The sequence below is a fragment of the Physella acuta genome, unplaced genomic scaffold, assembly GCF_028476545.2.
Source record: "Physella acuta isolate Inbredline_101_S28 unplaced genomic scaffold, ASM2847654v3 ptg000057l, whole genome shotgun sequence".
NCBI lineage: Eukaryota > Metazoa > Mollusca > Gastropoda > Physidae > Physella > Physella acuta.
In genome coordinates, this window is record NW_026731577.1 from 129,137 (window position 1) to 151,414 (window position 22,278).

Below are 22,278 nucleotides of genomic sequence, written 5' to 3' on the forward strand. Positions count from 1 at the left end.
GTAATAAGATCTCGTAACTGTGCACGCTGAGAAAAAAGGGAGATCACTTAAAAAATAACCGTAGAAGTTCCGATCTACTCAAAATTAGTATTGTAATACTAGAATTGTAGAATTAACTAGAATCTAGATCTAATCTAGACAAGTTAAGATCTATCAGCGTAGTCTCGTGTGTATCATCTAGATCTAGATCTACATCTCATCTAGGCTCAGGCTATGACATTTGAGTAGTTTTAAATTTGTTCCAGATTCTAGTGTTGTGTAATAAATAATATACTTACTAAAATCAGTCGTGAGTACAGTCAACTACTCAACTACTTCTATTCTAGAAATCTAGATCTAGATTATAAATAAATTAAATATAAACCTTAAACCTAGTCTAGTGCTAGTGATTACAAAAAACTAAAAATACAAGTCAATGCTTTAATTTTTTTTAGATGGCGAAGCCAGACATACACCATCACCAAGATTTATACAAGCAAGGTTTCGGTGACCTAACGACTATAAGATGCAATAGCAGGACAGCCATTAATGGTAATATTGAGTAATAAAATAGAATAATATATCTAGATCTAGAATCTTTTTGCAGCATATTATTGTATAATGAGTAGCGAGTATTAGACTGCCATGAATCACTGATGAATGCCATGAAAGATGTCCTAGATTTTACGTCTAAATCAGACTAAATCTAAATAATTCTAGATCTAGATTCTAGCTACTAGATTCTAGCTAGTTAGCTAGGCCTAGATCAATAATAATCTATAGATCTATATATAATTTATATAATATATAGGCCTATTTATTTAGGATTTATATATTTAATATTAGGCATTAGGCCTATAAAAGCCACTGCTATTAACTATTATTTACTATGTGTAGGCTAATGCCTGTAGTGGCTGTAGACTATAGATAGATCTAATATCGATCTATCTTGTAATTTCAATTTTTAAAAAAAATTAGGCCTAATGACTATGAAATAAAATATTTTAATATATATCTGATCTAGATGTCTTTATACTATGATAGTTTACTATGGCATGGTACAGTAGCTCACTGGGTTCCCTTTAATTCTAACCCTAGTAGTTCGGTGAGCCAGTCTTTGACTTTGGCACTCTTAGGAATTCAGTAGAGGTCAAGACACACCTAACTCAAAAGTCACATTTTATTTTTGGACGATTCTAGCCGGAACAAACTACACATGCGCAGTGGGGAAACAATATTGCTTCCATTTATTGCAATGTTTTCGATGTACTATGCATGCATATATTTAACCATATACCACACCCTAATCTTCCCTTACCAGAGTTTCTTTTAGGTATTTCTTCGGGAGTCCCACATCCCCTGGAGAAAATGGAATGATATATAAGTGCCTTTCTTATTTCCTCTATTGTTAACCACAAAAAACATGGCTCACTATCTATCTATAGTTTCAAGATATTCTGTTGAGCTTTTTATTAATAATTTTTATAGGCCTGATAACTAAACTTTATTTTATTTAAAGTTTATAAATATTATAATATAATTGTTATATCTATTTATTGATAATAGCCAATAAGAGGCCTACATTCTACAAATAGTTCTATAACAGGGGTCTAAAAAGTCAATTTATGACGTCTTCAAAATTTTGTCCACTTTCCACTAATGGGTAGTCCATAAATAAAGTCTTACTTTTTGGGGAGGGTAGGTAATTTTGTGACAATTACAATAAGAGTGGTTCAGATAGTGCAATGTTCAGTTTTTTTTAAAAACAAGAACACTATCGTCTTAATTTTACTTTTTGTATGCAGGAAAAGAATGTTGTTTCTTTTAAAATGTTAGCACGTGTATGTTAAGTTCAATGTGTAGACTCTAAAAGGAAGGTAAAAGTGTTATTTAAAAGATTAATGACCCCATATTTATTAATTAATTTATAGGTTAACAGAGCAGTTATAGTAGAGCTCTTCTGTTTTTTTGACCTTAGCATATAAAGAGATGTGTAGTTAATTCTAAATCTAGTCATGTTTATTATTCCTAACATAAGTTAGGCACCCATCAGAGCTAAGTGGACTCAAAGACAGATTTGAACCTGGTATCTAAACAGATTCTTTCTAGCAAGCATTCATCGGCTCGTATATATGACCCTATATAAACAAGTTATACCTATAACTTCTATAATCTCTATTTTTATATTGTGTAATCTATACCAAAACTGATTTTGTCACATGGAAATGGAAACAATAAGCCACCCTTCTAGAAGTCTAGATTAAGCCTAATGAAAATTTTCCTAATGTCAAAACTTTTGCATCTAGGTACCTTTAAAATTTTTGGAAAAACATACATGTGTGAATAAACATTTTCAAGAATGAAATACACGAAGAACAATTTGAGAGAAAACTTGGACTTCGAGTGTGTTGTCTGCCCCAGATCTGCTATTTTATAGTTTATGTGCGGCCCTCAGGCTGAAAAGTTTGGAGACCCCTGATCTAGAGGCACGAGACAGTTGACATGAAAATGACAACATTCAACTTTGATCCACATTATATCATACTAATCATCTGTGAATTTTTTCCACTGCATGAACACACACACACGCACGCATGCACACACACACACACGTGTATATATGTATATATATATGTATATATATATATATATGTATATATATATATATATATGTATGTATATATATATATATATATATATATATGTATATATATATATGTATATATATATATGTATATATATATGTATATATATATATGTATATATATATATGTATATATATATATGTATATATATATATGTATATATATATATGTATATATATATATGTATATATATATATGTATATATATATATATATATATATATATATATATATATATATATATATATATATATATATATATATATATATATATATATATATATATATATATATATATATATATATACAACGCCAGAATGGACAGTTGCCCAAATGGATAGAATGGACACTTGTCAGAATGGGAAAAATGCCAGAAAGCCACTTGGCTGAAAGTTAATTTCCTGAAAAAAAAATGTTAATATTATATATTACCAAGTAGACACTGTTGATAAATCGGAATTTTATATGTTAATGGATTTAATGGATTAAGTTAAATAAATTACATTTTTGTTTTTAGAATCACAGAAACAGCGACGTGAATGTCTGATGATCAGCAAAAGACTAAAAGTAGACACGTTAGAAGAAGCTGATTTGTTTCTTACAGATCAGGAAGAAAAAAGCACAGTAAATAGCTGAAATGATTATTTTGAAATCATATATATAGGCCTTTCTAAACAATAAGACTTGATGTATACATTTTTGTGGAAAATCTTGTAAAGTTAATACAGAATAATTAGTATGAAAAATATTTTATAAGAAAAATAATAGACTATTAATGTTATTGTATATATTTTTTTAAGATGGCCTAAAAGATGAAATTTTATTACATCATTTTTATAATTAATAATGTATAATTATTGAAGAAGTAAAACTATTTTAATGTTAATAAATTCAATATTTTAAAATTTAATTAATTTTAATTTTAACCTGAATAGTTTTGATTAAGTAGTCTTTCATTAAGAACACCATGCCTTCTTCTGACCACTTAACCCTCACCCCTAAAGACCTCTTTTATTGGTATGCAAAATTTGAATATTTACAATTTTTAGGCTAATTAATACTTAATTATTTAGGTTGAGAATGCAACAAAACTTCTCAAGCATGGAAAGAAACATGAAGGGCTTTCTACACTTCATAAAAGTTTTGCAAGAAATGTTAAAAATGCTGTAACATTTTTAAGGTAATACAGTCTTCATTAGTAGAATAATAATAATTTTTAAGTAAAAGAATTCAGGTAACAAAAAAAAAATAATTTTGCATTTCAATTAATCCTAGATAAATAATATGGAACTCATAAAAATTAAAATTGCGTATATTCATGAAATAAATAGATTTTTAATTTTTAAAAAAGTAAAACAGTAGAGCCTGTAAAAATATTGATATCTTCCTAAATGTTTTTCAGCTGTGGTGGCTTGAACGCTTTAAACACCTGCTTCATGTCTAGAGATGTAGAGGTTCTTCATGCTGCAGCTTGGTGTGCCATCAATTTAGCTGCTGCGGATTCCCATAGTGTCCCCAATGTAATCCGCCTCTCACCCATGTTAATTCAGTTTCTACAAGGTTCTGATATAGTAATGCAGGTACATAAAAAAATTATTGTAGCTTATTTTTTTCTTATATAGTAATGCAAGTACACTTCAAAAACATTTTAAACTTGTTAGGTCTATATTTTATTTTTATTGATATAGTAAAGCAGGTAGGCCTAAACTAAAATAATTCTTGTGTCTATAGTTTATTTCTTTTTATATAGTAATGCAAGTAAAGAACAAAAAAATGTTTGTGTGTATATATATATATATATATATATATATATATATATATATATATATATATATATATATATATATATATATACACATGTATGTATTTACATAAATACACATTTTTAAAGTTGGGCTGTTTTATATCATCTGCTAATAGCAATTAAGCTTTAAAAGAAATATTAAGAAACTGAACGCTCCAGTCCATGTTTTTTTTAGTAGGAGTTTAATTTGAAAAAGTTTTCATGTTACTGTGAGTAGTTCAGGTGCCACATACATATATTATACCCCTAGACAATGACTGCTAACACCTAACACAATGCAACCAATATGGAGGTGTTACATTAAAATAATACAGCTTATAACAGGCATCCACCGATCCCTTTTCCCCTTACTCTTTCCATGCATATATTATATCTATAACAAAATATCACTACATAATCTTATCTTAATACAGCCTATTATTATTTAACAATATCTTACTTTGGGCATGTGGTTTCTTTAGGAGTTGTGTGCGTGGGCCATTGCAAACCTAGCAGGTGATTCTCAAGCAAATATTACCAGATTGCGAGAGCAGGGCTGCATCTCTCATCTTGTTCATTTGATCAGCTCAGTAAGTGATTGTGTTGGTTTAATAAGAATTAATCAATAACTTTTATTATGTAATCATTCAAATGACATAAACAGAATTAGTCTGATAATTTGTAAAAATCAAATATTTAAGAAATAGTTCATTACAAATAATATTTTAAGTCTTTAATTAAAAAGAAAAATATTATCAATAACATTCTTACCGCTTGATTAACTGCAATTTTTTAGAGTTGGGATAAAGAACATGAATCCAGATCACAAAGTGTCCTCTTAGCCTTAATCAACTTAGCAAAGGATAAAACACATGCTTGTACATGGTGAGGTTTTTTTTTTCAACCTAATCTGATTGCCTACCTTTCTCTTTAAAGAACTATATTTAGTATTATTTGTTTAATAATATGTGTGTAGTTATTTTCCATGTTTTCATACTTTTTGTTATTTATTTTTACGGTTAAAATGTTTTTTTATGTAAATGTGGTAAATTAGTAGTTCTCTTAGATTTGATGATAGGACAAAAATGGATATGAAGTAGGTTTTTGTTTTTGTTTATAGCTATAGAATTTGTGATAGTTTGCACCCAGTAGATTCCGGCATTTATTTTTTCAATCTCATTCAGGCTATGGGAACTCAGAAAATAATTGAACAATTAGATATAAATTCCCTGTACGGCTTGTTCAACTTTAACCATTTTTCTTGTGTTTACTTTTAGCCTGATGCTTGACAACAGACTTTATACTACCATTCAAGCACTGCTACAGAGCAGCCGCTCTGTAAATAATTTAAGCTACGAAATTGGATGGTTGGTGTATAGTATATATTCCAGGTCAGTAAAATATGCTTTTATATTGGTGTGCAGTTAAGTACTGTTGAATGAATTTATTTTTTAAAGTTATATAGAGATATAGTATGCAAGTGAAGATTTAAAATTACCAGCCTAGATATCATATTGTACCACTCAATAAGTCATAATGTATCACTCAAAATGTTGTAATATACCAGTCAAGATATAATAATGTACCAGTCAAGATTTTACAATGTATCAGTTACGGTGCTATAATAGATCACTCAAGATGCTATAATGTGCCACATAGGATGATATAATATACCAGTTAAAATGTTATAATATACCAGTCAAGATATTATAATGTGCCAGTCAAGATGTTAGATTGTTATATTACAGTTTGATTTTTTTAAAAATATTTTGTAATAATTCTTTTATGATACCAAAAACTGTGTATTTTAAATGATTAATTTGGTATTTACACAAAATCAATTATCACTAGAATTCATGATATGTATCTCAAGTTTTATGAGACTATCTTCTATTTTATTAGCAGACAAGAAACATGGCTGAAATATGAATCCCATTACCCAATAATTTTGCACCTACTGATCAACAAACTTGCCCAGCTTCTTCAAGACGGGGAAAACAACCAAATAGATCAGGTCAGTTCTAGTTCATTTATACAAAGTACTAAGGCGAACACATTCAACAAATTAAGCTACTTGACAAAAAAAAATTTTTTAAATAGTTTGGTCAGATTTGTTTATTTTTCAGCCAAATATCACACTTAGATCTTACTGATAAATTACTAGCTCTTATCAAAATGCATGTACAGTTTTTATCCAGAGCTCCTTATCAGAATATGATTAGCTAACTCTAAAAGATTACATTATTTCTTTTTGTTCTATACCAATACTTTTTCTTAAGAAAATTCTCCTATTTCTCTTTTTTTCAATAAGGCAAATTACAACATTCTTCCATGCTTTTCTGTCCCTAGCTAATTTTGTTTTCAATTTCTTTGCAATAATTTTCATGTTTTTTTTTCAATTTCCCTATGCCAGGTGTTTTTGGGTCCTTTTCTTGTTTCTTCTTGGTCTCTTGATATGTCTGGTAATATTTGTAGCCAGTTTCCTCAACATATGGCCTATAAATCTCCACTGTTTCCTAATTTCTTGCTTCACTGAAATTTATCCTATCATTTTTTTATCATGTTGTGTCATATCACTTTATATTCAATTTCTTGTTGTTTATGAAAATTGCTATTGGAAATATAATAAAATCTGTGCTGTTAATCTGCTTGTGTTTTTTTAAACAATGGACCTTATTATTATTAATTCTTTTTTAAACAGTTTGAATATAACCAATTGATTATTTATTATTAAATGTGACCATTGTCTCAAGCTTGAATAAACCAAAGCCTGGTTTAAGAAAATCCTCAGTCATTATGATTGCTAATGTAACTTTAATTCTGAAAGTAGGTATGGATGGATAAATCTGTCTGGACATCATTTGCTAAAAACTATTCCGAATACCTATGGAGCAAAGCTTTGACAATATTTTGTTTTATATGATGTCGTAGAACATGGAGTTTATTATTAAAGCTGAATGTTTAACATCACTTGCAGTAGTCATGTTGTTTTTTTTAGATCATACTACCTTACCTGCGTTGCCTCGGCAACATCATTGGATTCAGCACTGAGCTGGCAATTTCAGCAAGCCAAAGTCTCCAATTTTATTCCAGTGTGAATTTATGTCTCTCTTGTGAAAATGAGCTAATAGTGTGTGAAACATTGTGGCTCCTTAAAAACTTTACAGGTATTGTTTTTTTATATATACTGGTTATGTCTAACAAAAATTTGAAAATTTTAAGAAAATGTTTTAAAAAATTTTGAGTTCTAAGGAAATATTTAACTTTACTTCACTTGTCCCATGGATGGTCAGGTTTGAATAAGGAACTTTAATTCTATTACAACCCAGTCAATACATTTTAATCCAAGTCATATTTTTTTTTAAATTGCCTTTTGATATTTGTATTTAAAAGATAGGGCTTATTCTTTTAAGTAAGGTGTGTAACCAACAGAAATTTATTTCCAAAACTATTTTTAAAACAATGGTTTCAGTGTCAGAGGTTGCTAAAAAAAAAACTTGTGCAGTTTCATTAACAAATTTCTTTTCAATGACTTTTACAGCTGATCCAAGCTGCAGATTGCTCATAGTATTTCAAACTAACATTTTTAAAGATATTCTTAAACTCTGTCAGCATTCTGACAAGGATATAGCCACAGAGGTAAGTGATGATGAAATGTATAGAATTAAAATGTAAAAAAATAACTTTTTATGATTTTAATAATTTGGTTGTTGATAACATTATAGCCATCAATATTCAAAGGCTGTTTTTTTTAACAGAATAAAAAGAAAATATTTATGCCTTATCATCAGATCAGATTTGTTTACTTTCAAATTCTTATTGTAAATCATACTATTTGTGGAATTGTCTGTATTTAACATGCCAATTTGTAGATAATACCCAAAAGTAGGGTCTTAAAATTTTTAAATTAAAGCACAGAAACAAAATCTACTGAAGATTGTCATTAGCCCAGACCAAAACTAATCATACCATTTGCTGATTTGTCCTTCCTCCTCTCTCTAACAATATTTCTGACTCTTGATGCCTACAATACGCTGAAATATCCTCAGAAGATATTTTATTTAAAACATGTTACAGAAATTTAGACTCACTATGAATGCCATACTCATGATTGAAAGAAGATATCATAATAATAGTAGTGAACTGGGTATTAATACCTCTTAACTTATAACCTATTACTGTTTGTATAATAGATTTTTAAATTGTTTTGTAAAAATATTTTTTAGTATTAACTTAATAATATTAATTAAACATGATGTAGTTTTCCAGTGAAACATCTGTAAACCAATATAACAGTTTATTTATTTTAAAGGGCACATAAAAATTAATAAACAGGGAAATGCATGTTGCATATAAACGTTCATTTTTTAAAACTAAATACATTTTATTTCAAGTTTCATTTTATTCAAAAATTATACAATTTTTTGGGCAATATTGGTTATTGATTTTCTGGCAAACAGCTTATGGGCAATCTCTGTAGACCCCCTAAAGTTATTACAAGTTAATACATAATTTTTTATGAGTATCATTTAAATAAACCGGAAGTGATCTCCCCTAAACTTTCTCGAAATATTCTTATATAAAATAACAGGGGATGGAAACTCGGGCTATAGACATGATTTTTAATCCATTTTAAATACTTAAAGTTTTAAAAATAGAATAAAATCTCGTAGACAAATTAATTGCACACCAAGTGAACGCAAATAAAAAAAGCGCATAATAGTGCGCAATATTATTAGTACTTTTAAAATTTACATTAGTTTTTTGAGAAATCGGAAGTAGCGTAAATTACTACTTCCAGTCAACGGAAATTACTCAAAATTTAACAGAAGGTAGAGAATTAGATCTTTTACTTACATGTGAAATTTCATTTATCTATCTGAAATAGTACTCAAGTTATAGGCTTTTAAAAAATTCAAAGTAGGAAAAGTACCACTTCCGGTTATCGGAAATCGCTCAAAAGTTGATACGGATCTACGATTTTGATAAAATACTTATATATGAAATTTCGTCAACCTAGCTGTAACGGTACTCAAGTTATCGTGTTTACACACGGACAGACACACACACAGACACACACACACACACAGACATACGGACAAGATTGCAAAATTATGTTTTTCCGTATCAGTGAGGGGTAAAAAGTCGAGATTTGTAAAAATCTCGATTTTTTTTTTTTGCACGATTACAATACTTTCTCTATACTACGTATATACGAGAAAGTAAAAAGGGATGGTGTGGTCAAAGGGTAGAGCATTTGGTTGCTAGTCCGATTGTCTCAAGTTCGGTTCTTGGTTCGGACTTTTGACTGTAGGAAGTCCTGAGTCCACCCAGCTCTGATTGGTACCTGACTTTCTTTAGGGAAAGTATAGGCGGCTGGGCATAATACTGACTACACCATGCTGAGGTCAAGTAACATGAACTCCATTTAATCCCCTATTTATCATTATTTTTAACTTCAGCATACATTTTAAAATTTCAGGCAGTTTATTTAGTAGATGCAGCAACGAAGATCTCGAAGCAGGTAAACAGTTACCTGGTCCAGCAAGGTATTATTCAGCACCTCCTGGCTCTCCTCAAGCTTAATAATGCACAAATGTATGAACTTTCATTGGGGATCTTAGTACATTTAATAGAAGACCCACAGGTGTGCAATAAATGTCTTTTGGTCTTTTAAAAGTTTTTTAAATGTCTTTTAGTCTTTTTAAATTTTTTAAAGAGATTTTTTTTTTTATTTTAGCGCTTTTTATTAGGCTTTTTTTACAATTAGCCACTGAGGAATTACATAATTTGTGATAATATTTATTTCAGGCAAAGAAAGAATTTGCTGCTGCCGATGGTGAATGTCTAATTTCTTCATTTACTGAAGGGTATGTGCAGGACAGCACAAGAGCCATGGCACACATATTGTTGGAAAAAGTTGCCAAAACTGTTGCTTGAAGTAGAAGGAAATTCAATGCTTAATTGAAATTAGTATTGAGGCACACAATAAAGTGGGTTGCTATTTTTCCATTAAACTAAAAGCTACCCGACATCTTTTATCAGTAATTTTTTTGTACTGAACTGACATCTATATTACATGAGTTTTTAAAATGTTTATTAAATTTAATACAAACAAAAAAGTTTTCCTTTTGGTTTAATATTGTTGAACACAATATCTTACTTTCACATTACCATTTCATATACATTATTCACATTAATAACATACAATTATAAATGCAGCTTTATTCCTAAATAACACTTTTAAAAAAATTACATACCTTATTCAGATGAATAAATTGCAATTTACACTTCTTAACATAATTCTTATATTTCAAAAGTGTAGAAAAAGATCATGTACATCATTCATACAAATCAAAATCTAATCTGGAGGAGTTGTAAAATTGTCCTTCACTCTTGTATTTGCGACAGAACACCCCATTGCCAAATGTACCCTCCTCTGCCCATGTGATCATTTGCGATGTGGTGAAGGGGCCTTTGATTTCTGAATCGTCTGTGTTTTCTGTTTTATACTCCCACAGAACTCCATTATTTTCTGTCTTTATCTCAGAATCTTTTTTTGTTGATGATGATGGAGATGCTGATGGCAGATAAGGTTCTAAAGAAGTATATCAATAGATGATTTAACTAATAACACATGCGCATATAAAATTAAAGTTTTTCGTTATTGTTGCTACTTAATCAGTTTATTATGTCTAATGTATCATCTATAAATGAGATCATACACGTGGAGAACTAGGAGTTAAGATTTTATTATAACAATGAGTTATATAGGGGAGTTTTGTAATAAGGCATTGTGGAAATAGATAACATTCTAAGTCAATGCCTGAGGTTTTAAATGGATCACTGCAAATTGCCTTAACAAAAAGAAACCAGTTATTTCCATGGCTTCTAGCAGATCAAAACACTCATTTATTCATTATTCTTTCAACAATACCATCAAATACAACTAATGAAAAATGAATATATTTCCAAGTCTCTACTTTATTTTTTACTTTGAAATTAAAATGGAAATTAATCACTTGTAAAAATAAAAAATAACCTTTAAATTCATCTGACGGTTTACTTTGCGTAGACTGTTCTCCCTGTGAATCACCATCTGTTACTTTGGCCTTCTTCCCTGCCTCCTTTGTATCAAAGTCCTCAGCAAACATGTCTAGAGCATCATCATCTTTCATAGATTCAGCTACTGTCAGTCTTGATGTCTATAAGAAAAAGAACATATCCCCGCAAGAATGTATTAATCATTTTGTATTTAAATTATACCAATTTCACCATCCAAGCCAAACAAGTTAATTTGTCAATTAATAATAATTTGCCTTTAATATTCTAGATTCTAGTTTTAAAATTTTAAATGTATTTTGTTACACTGCATGCATAAACTAAAATAGCAGAGATTCAAAGCGGGTGGTAAGACAAGATTTAGTTCACCTTATCTTTCAACTGTTTCAATGAAAAAGCGATCCTTTCATATGGTGTTTCATAGATCTCAATGAGTCCTTGCTGCACAAGCTGGTCAGATAACTCAGTTAGCCTCAACATTTCCTTCTGTTCTGCGACTGCACTATCTATAGCGTTTTGATCTTCATCTGATGCCTTAGACCCAGTTTTCAATTTTTTATTCTAGTTTAAAAGAAACAAAAGACATATCTTTAGTTTATATAGTACAAATAAAGTTATCATTTTAAAATTAAGCAGAGAAATTGCCTGCACAAAAATGTCATCAACTTTAATAGTGAAAGCCTAAAAGCAGCAAAAGTTAATGTTTTTCACAAGAGAAAAAAACGTCTTTTAGATTTATATTACAAATGACCGACAAAATTAATGCAGTCATTTTGGACAATAAACTTTTTTTTTTATTTTAACACCAAAAATTTTCATTTGGACAATTTATGTCTAACAATTGTTTTCACTTGAATGTTATGCAATAACTATATTTTCATTTATTTTAAAATTTATCTTGAGTGACTTTTTTCAAAAAAATTTCAAAAAAGTAAAAGAAAAATTCCAAACAAGTAAAATAAAAAAGGCCATACAATTAAATGAGTGGATAATAATAGCCTGGTTGTGCAAAGATCAAAAGACAACCATAATTATAATACTAATAAGTTTTTATTTTCATAAAGCAAAAATGATTGCTAAATCTAAGGATCTTTTATTTTTAAAACATTCATAAAAAATGTTTTAATAACAAGCTTTTATGTGGGTCACTTTATTATCTATTGGATACTTTTACTAATATTAAGGAACAGACCCAAGCTTTTCTTTATAGTTATATAAAATAGAAGTCATTTATTATATATTTAAAGAACATTATTTTCTACTTTTTAGTGCATTATTACATAAAAGCTTGTTATTAAAAAGTTTTTTATGAATTTTTACAAATTTTTTCTTCAGCACTTTACATTTTAAAATTTACAATAAAGTTGCATGACTAAAAACCATTGCGTAATTTATGAACGTGATAACGCGCATATAATAGTGCAGAACTGTTGGGTATGACAGCCTACTAATTTGGACACAATTTTAATTAATTCATAAAAATTAATTAGACGTCCAATTAATTCAAATTAAATGTCAGATTGCATTGTCTTCATATCTTGACCCAAATGCCTACTTTGAAACGAATCTGTCAGAAGTGCCAGAAAAACAGTTGACAGACAGAGAAAAGCAAATTAAATAAATACTAGTAAAAATGTATTTTTTAGGTTTGTGTTTCTATTTGTATTTGCGTTTCCTTTTGTGTTTTCTTTATGTTTGAGTTTGTTTTTGGATTTGTTTTCATTTGTGTTTTCTTTATGTTTGCGTTTGTATTTGCCTTTGTTATAATAACATGTTAACGTTGTTTTTGTTTTTTCTTATTGCGGTTGGTTGTGGTTAGGGTTAATTTGAAAAGTAACATATTTCCTAATTGCTGATTGCTAAACGCACAAGTCATGGTGCAGGGCCTGGCCAGGATGGCTAGTATCTATCTATATATATATAATTCTCTTCTGGGAGACGCTAGAAAACAAGCTATAAACGCGCTCCCTACCACCCCACATGGTCTGGTGAGCTGTGGTTCACTCTAAATGTTTACAAACAGAGCCGGGTTTAGTGACGACTATTAGGGGCAGATAATTTAGTTTGAAACGATTTTAAACGTAAGGTGGGGGGGGGGGGGGTAACTAAGTGGAGTTTACTTTAACGGAGAGGGGGGGGGGGTTATCGTCCTTAACGAGCTACTTATAGTGTTTTAAAGAAATATTTTCAGTGGCAGCATTGGTAGTGTCGAATTAACAAATTATGAATAACTGAAAAGTAGAAAAAACAACAACTAAATAACGGCGTATGATATGCCGCGGTTCGGCTCGTATATATATAATTCTCTTCATAGAGACCATAGAAAACACTATGCAGTTTAGCCACCTCATCCCCACCTGTCAGATGAGCTGTGGTTCATGACGAATGTTTAATGTAACCTATGGCTCATGCGATGCCTCAGATACTTGGGTGGTTGCCAAGATTTTCTACCTCACAGCATAGATAAAATCCTCTAAAAATATTGGGTCAGCCTTTTTTCTGAGACCGCACCAAGGCACAGGATGGGTATGCTAGTAATACAATAAAAGCGAAAAGAAAGTAAATTACCTTCCATTTTTGACTGGCAGAAGGAATCTTTGACTTGTTTTTGGCTAATCTTCTTATGGCTTTAGCCACAGTTTCTCCCTCATGTAGAATCTTGATAATTTCTTCATATGTTTGTATTGTGCTCGACTTTCTTTTCTCTTCATCACTCTCATCGTCAGAGTCATCACTATACTGAAATATGTAAATAAACTGATTTCACAGACAAATGGTTTGCTTTATTCACAACTGAGTTGCCAATCTCATTTCCCATTGCATGATTTTTAAAATGTGTATTTTCATTCACTTACAATTATTATAACCACAGATCATAAAACTAAAACTGAATGTATTGAAAAACTTTATTTCTTTTTTCAGCTGTTTATCATCAACATTTTATGAAGTATAAAGTTTAGGTATCTTTTTTTTCAAAAGTAAAACTGACGTGTCCGGTGTTAGGTTCAAATGTATTCAAAAGTTGCATTTATTCAATTTACTGCTAATTTTTTTTAGCTGGGAATTAGCACAGAAATTACAAGGAACAGCATGGTTTGATGGTACAGCACTTGACTGCTTACCCAATGGTCTTAAGTTAGATCTTGGTCTGGACTGAGTCCACCCAGCTCTAATGGGTACCTAAGTGACGTAAGGGAAAGCAAAGGCACACCAGCCCTGCATATACCTACTAGAAACATGAACTACTTCATGTGCGCTATGGATCATTATGTCTAAAAAAGGATCTTAACTATTTTAATACAGAAATTACATGTTCTAGCCCTTGTTTATTTACAAAACAATGCACTTGTTAAATAGATACCTCAAATGGCCGCTTTTTATTGGCGTCTTCTGGCTTAGTGTGCTTCACTTTGACCCAGTCAATATTGTCAATCCAATTGTCATGAATTTCCTGTTGGAATCAATAAAAGCTCAATTAATATGTGAATTTTCGTTTTAATATCTTTCTTCCCTGAAGGTATCCCTCATAGTTTTTAGAACTGTCATTAAGTTTGATTTCATACATAATTTAACAAAAAAATTCTTCCAAAAGAAGATGCAAAAACCCCTCTGGATATCAATATCAGCACTTTCAGATATTAATGAAGGATCCAATTCAATTTCAATGAATAAACAAAAAGCAAGTAAAGTCAAATAACTTTAGGGTTAGTTCTTTAAATGCAAATATCAATGTAAAAAAAAAGCTACTTAATATATAACCATACAATATCTAAACAGTAACTAAAAACTTGATTCCCCTAACCTTTGTCTTATCAAAAATGTAGGTTCCTTCTGTGTCAAAGTGTCCTTCTTCAAGCTCTTCTCGCATATTAAAAGGGGTAATCTGGATATTTTCATCAAATTCAACAGTAGCCTCTTCCTGACCTGTATCATTTAAAGTACAAGTTAAATTATGATTTTTAAAACAATTAATACATTTTGTATTAACTATTCCTATACCAGTGTATATATTCAGTGGTCTAATAAATGAGAAACTTGCACAGAGGGCACTTAACAATATCTGTTATAACTTTTCTGAACATGCAAGCTAGTAGACAACCTAAATGTATTTATGTAGATTTAGTTATTATCTAACAAATAAAACCATTATGATATTGATCAGTCAAGTTTTACTCTGATAATGATAAAAACTTTATAGCATGGTAAAACCGGACAAATGTCGGCCATTTTAATTTGGCATCAACAATCACTGCAGGAAAAAAATTCGCCAAAATAAAACTATTCTAGCCATAGTTATAAAAATGGTGTTAAAATGTACAGCAAGCAATGCTTTAATATAGGAACAAAGAATGGGCTTGAAAAACTCATTTGGTTTATTACAAAGTGAAGGTTCCTAAGTTATGTCTACTTGAAAAAAAAGTTCACAAAATGGTTTTATGGAGATGAGAAATTTAAGGGAAAGGGCAGTGGAATTAATTCCTGCTGGGCCAAGTGGGTCATACATTAGATAAAATAAATCCTCTGCTTCTCTGTTATCAAAGAACAGCAGTGGTTGTTATCTTAGAAGTAGAATAGTAGTTTTATTGGGGGTTTTGTGGGGGTGGGGTGCTGATTGGGTCCTAATACCACACAGCTCTTAGTGCCCTGCTTTACACTACTATTAAAGTAACTATTTATTAATTTAGTTATTAGTATTTAGCCATTGATTTAGGTTTATTATTCATTTATTTATAATATTTGACACAAATATATCACAATATACTTCTATTTAAGCCTTGACAATGAGGTAACTTTTTCGTACATTACTACAATACTAGCCGCGGGCAATTTTACGTACCTAAAATGATAGATTAACTAATTTTAAACTAATTTAACTTATAATAGAAATTGAATAGTAGGGTAAAACTCCATTTTAGCTTATTTTATTCGCCGCTTCACATTCACCTCCGGTTGAGCGTATTTTATTATAAACAAAACTAAAAAACACAAAAATGTTAGGAAAACACTAGGATTAGAACCATTATACTGAAATTGAGATGGCAGGACAAAGTGCCGAACTTGGAACTATGGAGGAAAGCTAGGCAGGAGCCTATAGGTGTGAAAATAAGAAGGAGGAAGTGGCGCTGGGTGGGTCACACACTGCGAAAGGCTCACACAAATGTTACACGCCAAGCTCTTGAGTGGAACCCCCAGGGAAAGCGGAAGAGAGGGCGCCCAAGACAGACCTGGAGGCGGAGTCTTCTTGAAGAACTGAAGCCAACAGGGATGTCTTGGGAGATGTCAAAATTAATAGCCGAGGATAGGAAGAAATGGAAGGAAATGGTGGAGGCCCTATGCTCCATAAGGAGCAAAGAGGACTAAGTTAAGGATTAGAACCATTAGTTGGTAGATATAGGCCTAGAGGCTTAGATCTACTTATTTTTTATGAATATGTTTTAATTAGAAAAAGTAAAAAATATTATTAATTATCCTTACAGTTCCAATTAAATAGTGTGTGATTGTTGGCGTGAGAAAAATCCCTACATGGTCAAGTGTTCACCGTGAGTTCACTTTGACTTTAATTATCCGAAGTGACTACTCGGAAAAAGATTTTTCGCCCTATTGTCTCCACTTGGTCGGCAAAAGATAGATTTGCGCATGCACAGTGACCTTAATACCTGAGCAAGAATTAGGGGTAGGGTTAGGGCTAGGGTTCTGCGGTTGTAAACAAACGCATGAGCAGTACGATAAAAAACATTGCTGTGAAAGTAAGTCGTAGTTTCACTCCATTGCGCATGTGTATCTTTTTCCGACTAGAATCGGCCTTAATTATCAGCATACGTCATAGCTTAGGGTCATTGTGAGTTCATGTAAGTTAATTTATAGTATCATGCCTTGCAGTTATGCGTTTCTACTTTACCTGTTGCCAGGAAAATCTTAACTGACAAGAACACATTTTCAAGAAAAAAAAAGTTAAATCTAGATCTAAATAAATAGTATAGGATTACTCGCTAACTTAGAGGCGTGGTCGGTTGCTAACAACAATATGACGTCCGGACCGGACCAATGACTTCCGACGATTTTTCTGCCTAATTCCAGAGACCTTCTACTAATTACTTTTAAAAATGTTTAGCACACGCAAAATGGTGGGATTTTCACGTTATAACAACAAGCTATAGGTGGCAGGGCTATATATGTCAGAAAAACATTTCAAAATTTGCGTTGGAGAATGAAGGCTAAATTTAAAGGATGTTTCATTAAAAATACTATAACTTTTTAAATATAAATTTCCATAGTACAAAATTGATTTCCATACTAAAGCATTATTAGGTTTATCAGTCTATGCAAAAATAAATCAAATATCATCAGCCCTTTTTTTATAAGACTGGCCAAAAAGATGACAACCAAATTTTTTTGGAAAAAAAACAAACCACGTGACCACTATTTGGTGATCACTAGTGAAGAACTCTTGTGCATAGCCAGTTAAAAAGTCTAACCGGACTCATGGCTTTTTGTAGCTTCAAACAAAATGGAGGTTGTCATGGAGAGGTGTGTCGTGCATGGCACTCAGTGACAATAAATATTTAATTAAGTAATTTAGTTTAAAACAAACTAGAAACTTCAAAATTAGTGCCTAATGGATTAAATATGGATGTCTATCATTCAGTGGTCATGTTTAAATTTAAAATTGGGTAGGCCCTAAATTTTAGATTTAGTAAGAAAATCTAAAATAGTAGGCCTACACATTCAATTTTATTTTTTCAAGTTTTGACAAAATTAATTTAAAAAACAAAACCAAAGATTTCCTAATGTTTTTTATATATTTAATTCTCTTCTTGGAGACCATAGAAAACACCAAGCTGTAAGCGCTCTCCCTACCACCCCCACCCCTACATGGTCTGGTGAGCTGTTCACGCTAAAATCTAAATGTTTAGAATCATAGAGCTGGGTTTAGTGACGGCTATTAGGGGCAGATAATTTAGTTTGAAACGATTTTAAACTTAGGGGAGATAACTTAGAGGAGGCTGCTTTCACGGGGGGGGGATAGGGGTTGGGGAAAGGAGGGGGGGGGGTTATTGTCCTTAACGAGCTACTGATAGTGTTAAAATGTTAAAAAGTTGCAGCATTGGTACTGTCGAATTCAAAATTATGAATTACTAAAAAGTAGAAAATAAAACAACTAGACAGTAGACTAAATTAGTAAATAGCGCAATATGATACGCCGCGGGTCGGCTCATACTTAATAAATAAAACGCTCAACTGGAGGTGAACGTGAATCGGGGAATAAAATACTACTTGAGTACTTAAAACTTAAAACTAAACTTTTGGTAAAACTCCATTTTAGCGTATTTTATTCCCAGCTTCACGTTCACCTCCAGTTGAGCGTATTTTATTATAAACACAACCGAAACACACAAAAACGTCAGGAAAACACTAGATCTAGATCTACTTATTTTTTTAAGAATGTGATTTTTAATTAGAAAAGGTTAAAAAAAAAACATAAAAAAGCATTAGAAGTGTTCCACTAATTTAATATCTTGTGATAGTCAGCGTGAGAAAAATCCTTACACGGTCGCAGGTTCACCATGAGTTCACAATGACTTTAATTATCAGCATACGTCATTGCTCGGGCAATAGCTGTTTTAAATTGTGTTGGCCTCAGTTTTGGGTTCATTGTAAGTTCATAAATACTTGTAACAATACAAACTTAACCGCCTTGCAATTGTGAGTTACGTTTACGTACTTCACCCATTGCCTTGAAAATTCTAACTGACACACGAACATAGTACATTCAACATTCTAAATTTGGATTTTTCTCAAGTTTTGACAAAAGTAAATTATTAAAAACTAAAACAAAGTCTGTCTCTTTGTTTTTTATTCATTTGTCAAAACAAAAAATACAATACAAATAAATAAATCGTGTTTTCCTAATGTTTTGGTGTGTTTCGGTTATTATAATAAAATACGCTCAACTGGAGGTAAACAAGCAACGGAGAATAAAATACGCTAAAATGGAGTTTTACCAAACTTTTTTATTTTTTACTAAACTAGCTTTACTAAACTTTACGGTAATCTATCGTTTTGGGTACGTAAAATCGCCCGCGACTAGTAATGTGAAAAACAGGTGACTCCTTAAATTTTAATAATTATTTCACATTTTGAGGAGGATTTGTGTTTTGAAAAATACAAAAATGTTTCCTTGTTTCATTTATGTACCTGTTTTCAAACAATTGAATTAAAACTTTTCAATAATAAATGAATACTAGCGATGTTTCCAACAGATGCAACCATGCTCATTTACTCTAGCAGCCATCTTGTTTAAGTTCTTTCTTTGTTAATTTATAGCGCGAGATCAGGGGAAGGCAACTCTATTTTACAAATGGCTGCTGTTTATATAGGAAATCCTGCTCGCAAACACTGCTGTTAAAAGTTAATTTCTTGCCTATATTGTAGGCCGTTTCTTGGCTTAGATGGCTGGATTGACCTCTGACCCTGAAACGTCACGCGTCGTTTTCTGACGGTTTTTACGTTTATTTTAGGGGTCCTATCCACGACAAATGAAAAACCTGTTAATCTCGCAATTTTTCATCATTATTTTAATGCAAAATGCTAATAAAATGGATAATATGCCTTAGAATGCCAGAAAAAATCGAGATATTTGTTGTTGTAAATAATGAGAGGATTTCTAGTGGAGCGCTCTCCGTAAAAACTGAACCGCCGCTAAAAACGACCGACCTCCGGGGAAAACGGCCCGACAGACTCTAAGTTATTATATAATTGAGATATTTACCTTGTATATTTACATTATTATTGATTCTGGTTTCCAAAATCTTATCCCAAAATGAGGTACCCACGCTGACATTTCTATCCGCTATTTTTAGTATCATGACGTCATTGCTACGCTAGTTGCCAGACTGAAACAACTAGTTTTTGTTTTTTACGGAATGAACTGTTAAGTCTAGTATTTTAATTATAATTCAATTGTAGCATGTGCGGAAAAAGTAAAATTATGGACATTATTATTGTATTAGTAATTTTATTAGTATATTGATTTTTTCTTCACTGTGGGCCGACAGTTGCTGCATTCGTGACCGGTGGTTAACCTCGTCAACGCTGCGTGGCCTATTCGTTTATATAAATCAGTGATGCTCGTTCAGTGGCCTTTTTCAGAGCTAGGCCTAATTACGGGCGATTTTAGACTTAATTGAGCCTTTTTCATTGCTGCATATTTTAAAAAATGCTCGTTCAGCGGCCTTTTTTTTTTTTTGGCGCTAAATAATCTGTTTTTGGGCATTTTAAGCGTTTATTTATTTATTTTTTTAAGCTAGACGTAGATCTAGTTAAAAAAAAATAAATTTATACAGCTGGCTGTCTAGCATGTCTGATATGTGAACTTTAAAAAAAAATGACCGAACTTTAAAAAAAAAATGACCAGAAGTAGGGAAGTAGGTCTGTTTTTTAATTTGCTTGAAGAAGGGGGGGAGGGGGGGGGGAGAGAAGTGAAGACACCGACCATCTCGTGTACGCGTGTTCATTCTATGACGTGTACTGAACTCACGGTGAACCCGCGACCGTAGTGGGATTTTTCATCCACAGGATAGTAAACATAAGCAAGCAATCACGCGAGTGACGATGTTTGGAGATTTTTAAAAGAAAAAAAAATAACATACGTCATGTCTTCAAAATGAAAAAAAAAAATGTAATGTAAGAAAAAAAAAAGACACTAATACCATGTATGAACCTCAGCTGCCACACTGTTGACTCAATATAATCATCCCCATAATGTGAATTGAGTGTAAAATGTATTTGTATTTATAAACTATCTTAACTATTACTATCATATTATTTTAAGCATATTTATTATTTAAAATTAGAATTTGAAATAAAAATATTTATTATGGCCATTTGATTTTTGCAGGTGTTCTTTACTTCATAAAATGGTATGAATAACATGTAGAATAGAATTTAATAAATAATAAAATAACTAGATCTAGTTTTAATTATCAACCAGTTGCTTTTTGTTATTTTCCGGTGAGTAAATAACCTAAGCTGACGCAATTACCATGGCGGGAATTAAAAGCTCGTGGACACAAGTCCACGACGTCATGTTATGCCGGTCGAGGAGTAAGAACGCTGTTTTGTCGTTCATTTTCCATTCTCGGATAATTTTCAAATTCTCTCTTTTCTCGTCAACCGAGTAAGCTAGATATTTAAATGTGGTGTCAAATGTTCTCTTAAGGGGTAAGGAACTTAATGGTGTATTTGAAATAACATAATGTTTTATTTTAAAAAATCCATAATTCAACCTACTATATTGATATATTTAGCTATTGATTTAGGTTATTTATTCATTTATCTATAATATTTGACACAAATATATCAAAATATACTTCTATTAAAGCCTTGACAATGAGGTAACTTTTTCGTACATTACTAGCCGCGGGCGATTTTACGTACCCAAAACGATAGATTACCAACTTTACTTACCTTCAATGTCATCTTCAGCTAATACGTCGTACTTTGTGTTATCATCTTCTTCATCACTATCTAATGAGTGTTTTTCTTTAAAGCGAGTTGCTTTGTCCTGAATTTGATTTTCTCCTGTGCTAGCCATTATCGTTGTTAGATTCTAGATTTCTACACCTCAACGCGATTTCTTTGGTGTTTCTTTACCCCGGTAAGATCAGTTAAGAGTTATTTACCTTTCCTTGGTCACGGTTCCGTATTTTTTTTTTTAATGTTGCGCGTTAACGTGGAAATAAAGAATTATATTTAATTATAATGTTTTTTGTTGGCTATGACATTGTTCTGATTCTGTAGAACACACTTT

At 31.3% G+C, this 22,278-nt stretch overlaps 2 protein-coding genes across 2 annotated transcripts; one reads left to right on the plus strand and one right to left on the minus strand.

The window, feature by feature from the left end:
• The first annotated feature begins 3 nt into the window (after positions 1-3).
• On the plus strand, positions 4-10,500 carry LOC131947466 (uncharacterized). The gene is made up of 13 exons (XM_059308688.1): positions 4-289; positions 435-531; positions 3,141-3,247; positions 3,697-3,803; positions 4,026-4,203; positions 4,889-4,996; positions 5,203-5,291; positions 5,684-5,797; positions 6,312-6,420; positions 7,405-7,573; positions 7,948-8,045; positions 9,889-10,053; positions 10,218-10,500. Exons 2-13 carry the CDS (start codon positions 435-437, stop codon positions 10,344-10,346), a joined length of 1,470 nt encoding a protein of 489 aa, XP_059164671.1. The 5' UTR covers positions 4-289; the 3' UTR covers positions 10,347-10,500.
• Positions 10,501-10,591: 91 nt separating this feature from the next.
• LOC131947474 (CD2 antigen cytoplasmic tail-binding protein 2) lies at positions 10,592-22,149 on the minus strand. Its single transcript, XM_059308700.1, has 7 exons — positions 21,936-22,149; positions 15,271-15,392; positions 14,830-14,919; positions 14,037-14,207; positions 11,838-12,029; positions 11,449-11,611; positions 10,592-11,004 (listed from the first exon to the last, which is right to left on the minus strand). Exons 1-7 carry the CDS (start codon positions 22,060-22,062, stop codon positions 10,748-10,750), a joined length of 1,122 nt encoding a protein of 373 aa, XP_059164683.1. The 5' UTR covers positions 22,063-22,149; the 3' UTR covers positions 10,592-10,747.
• Positions 22,150-22,278: the final 129 nt, after the last annotated feature.

Excerpts from the sequence above, each read along its gene's own strand:
- LOC131947466 (XM_059308688.1), top strand. The coding sequence starts at position 435 with ATGGCGAAGCCAGACATACACCATCACCAAGATTTATACAAGCAAGGT. Across the intron at positions 532-3,140 it reads TAGCAGGACAGCCATTAATG|AATCACAGAAACAGCGACGT; the intron begins GTAATATTGAGT and ends TTTTGTTTTTAG. Across the intron at positions 5,798-6,311 it reads GTGTATAGTATATATTCCAG|ACAAGAAACATGGCTGAAAT; the intron begins GTCAGTAAAATA and ends TTTTATTAGCAG.
- LOC131947474 (XM_059308700.1), bottom strand. The coding sequence starts at position 22,062 with ATGGCTAGCACAGGAGAAAATCAAATTCAGGACAAAGCAACTCGCTTT. Across the intron at positions 14,208-14,829 it reads ATAAAAAGCGGCCATTTGAG|TATAGTGATGACTCTGACGA; the intron begins GTATCTATTTAA and ends TACATATTTCAG. Across the intron at positions 11,612-11,837 it reads TGAAACAGTTGAAAGATAAG|ACATCAAGACTGACAGTAGC; the intron begins GTGAACTAAATC and ends TTTTTCTTATAG.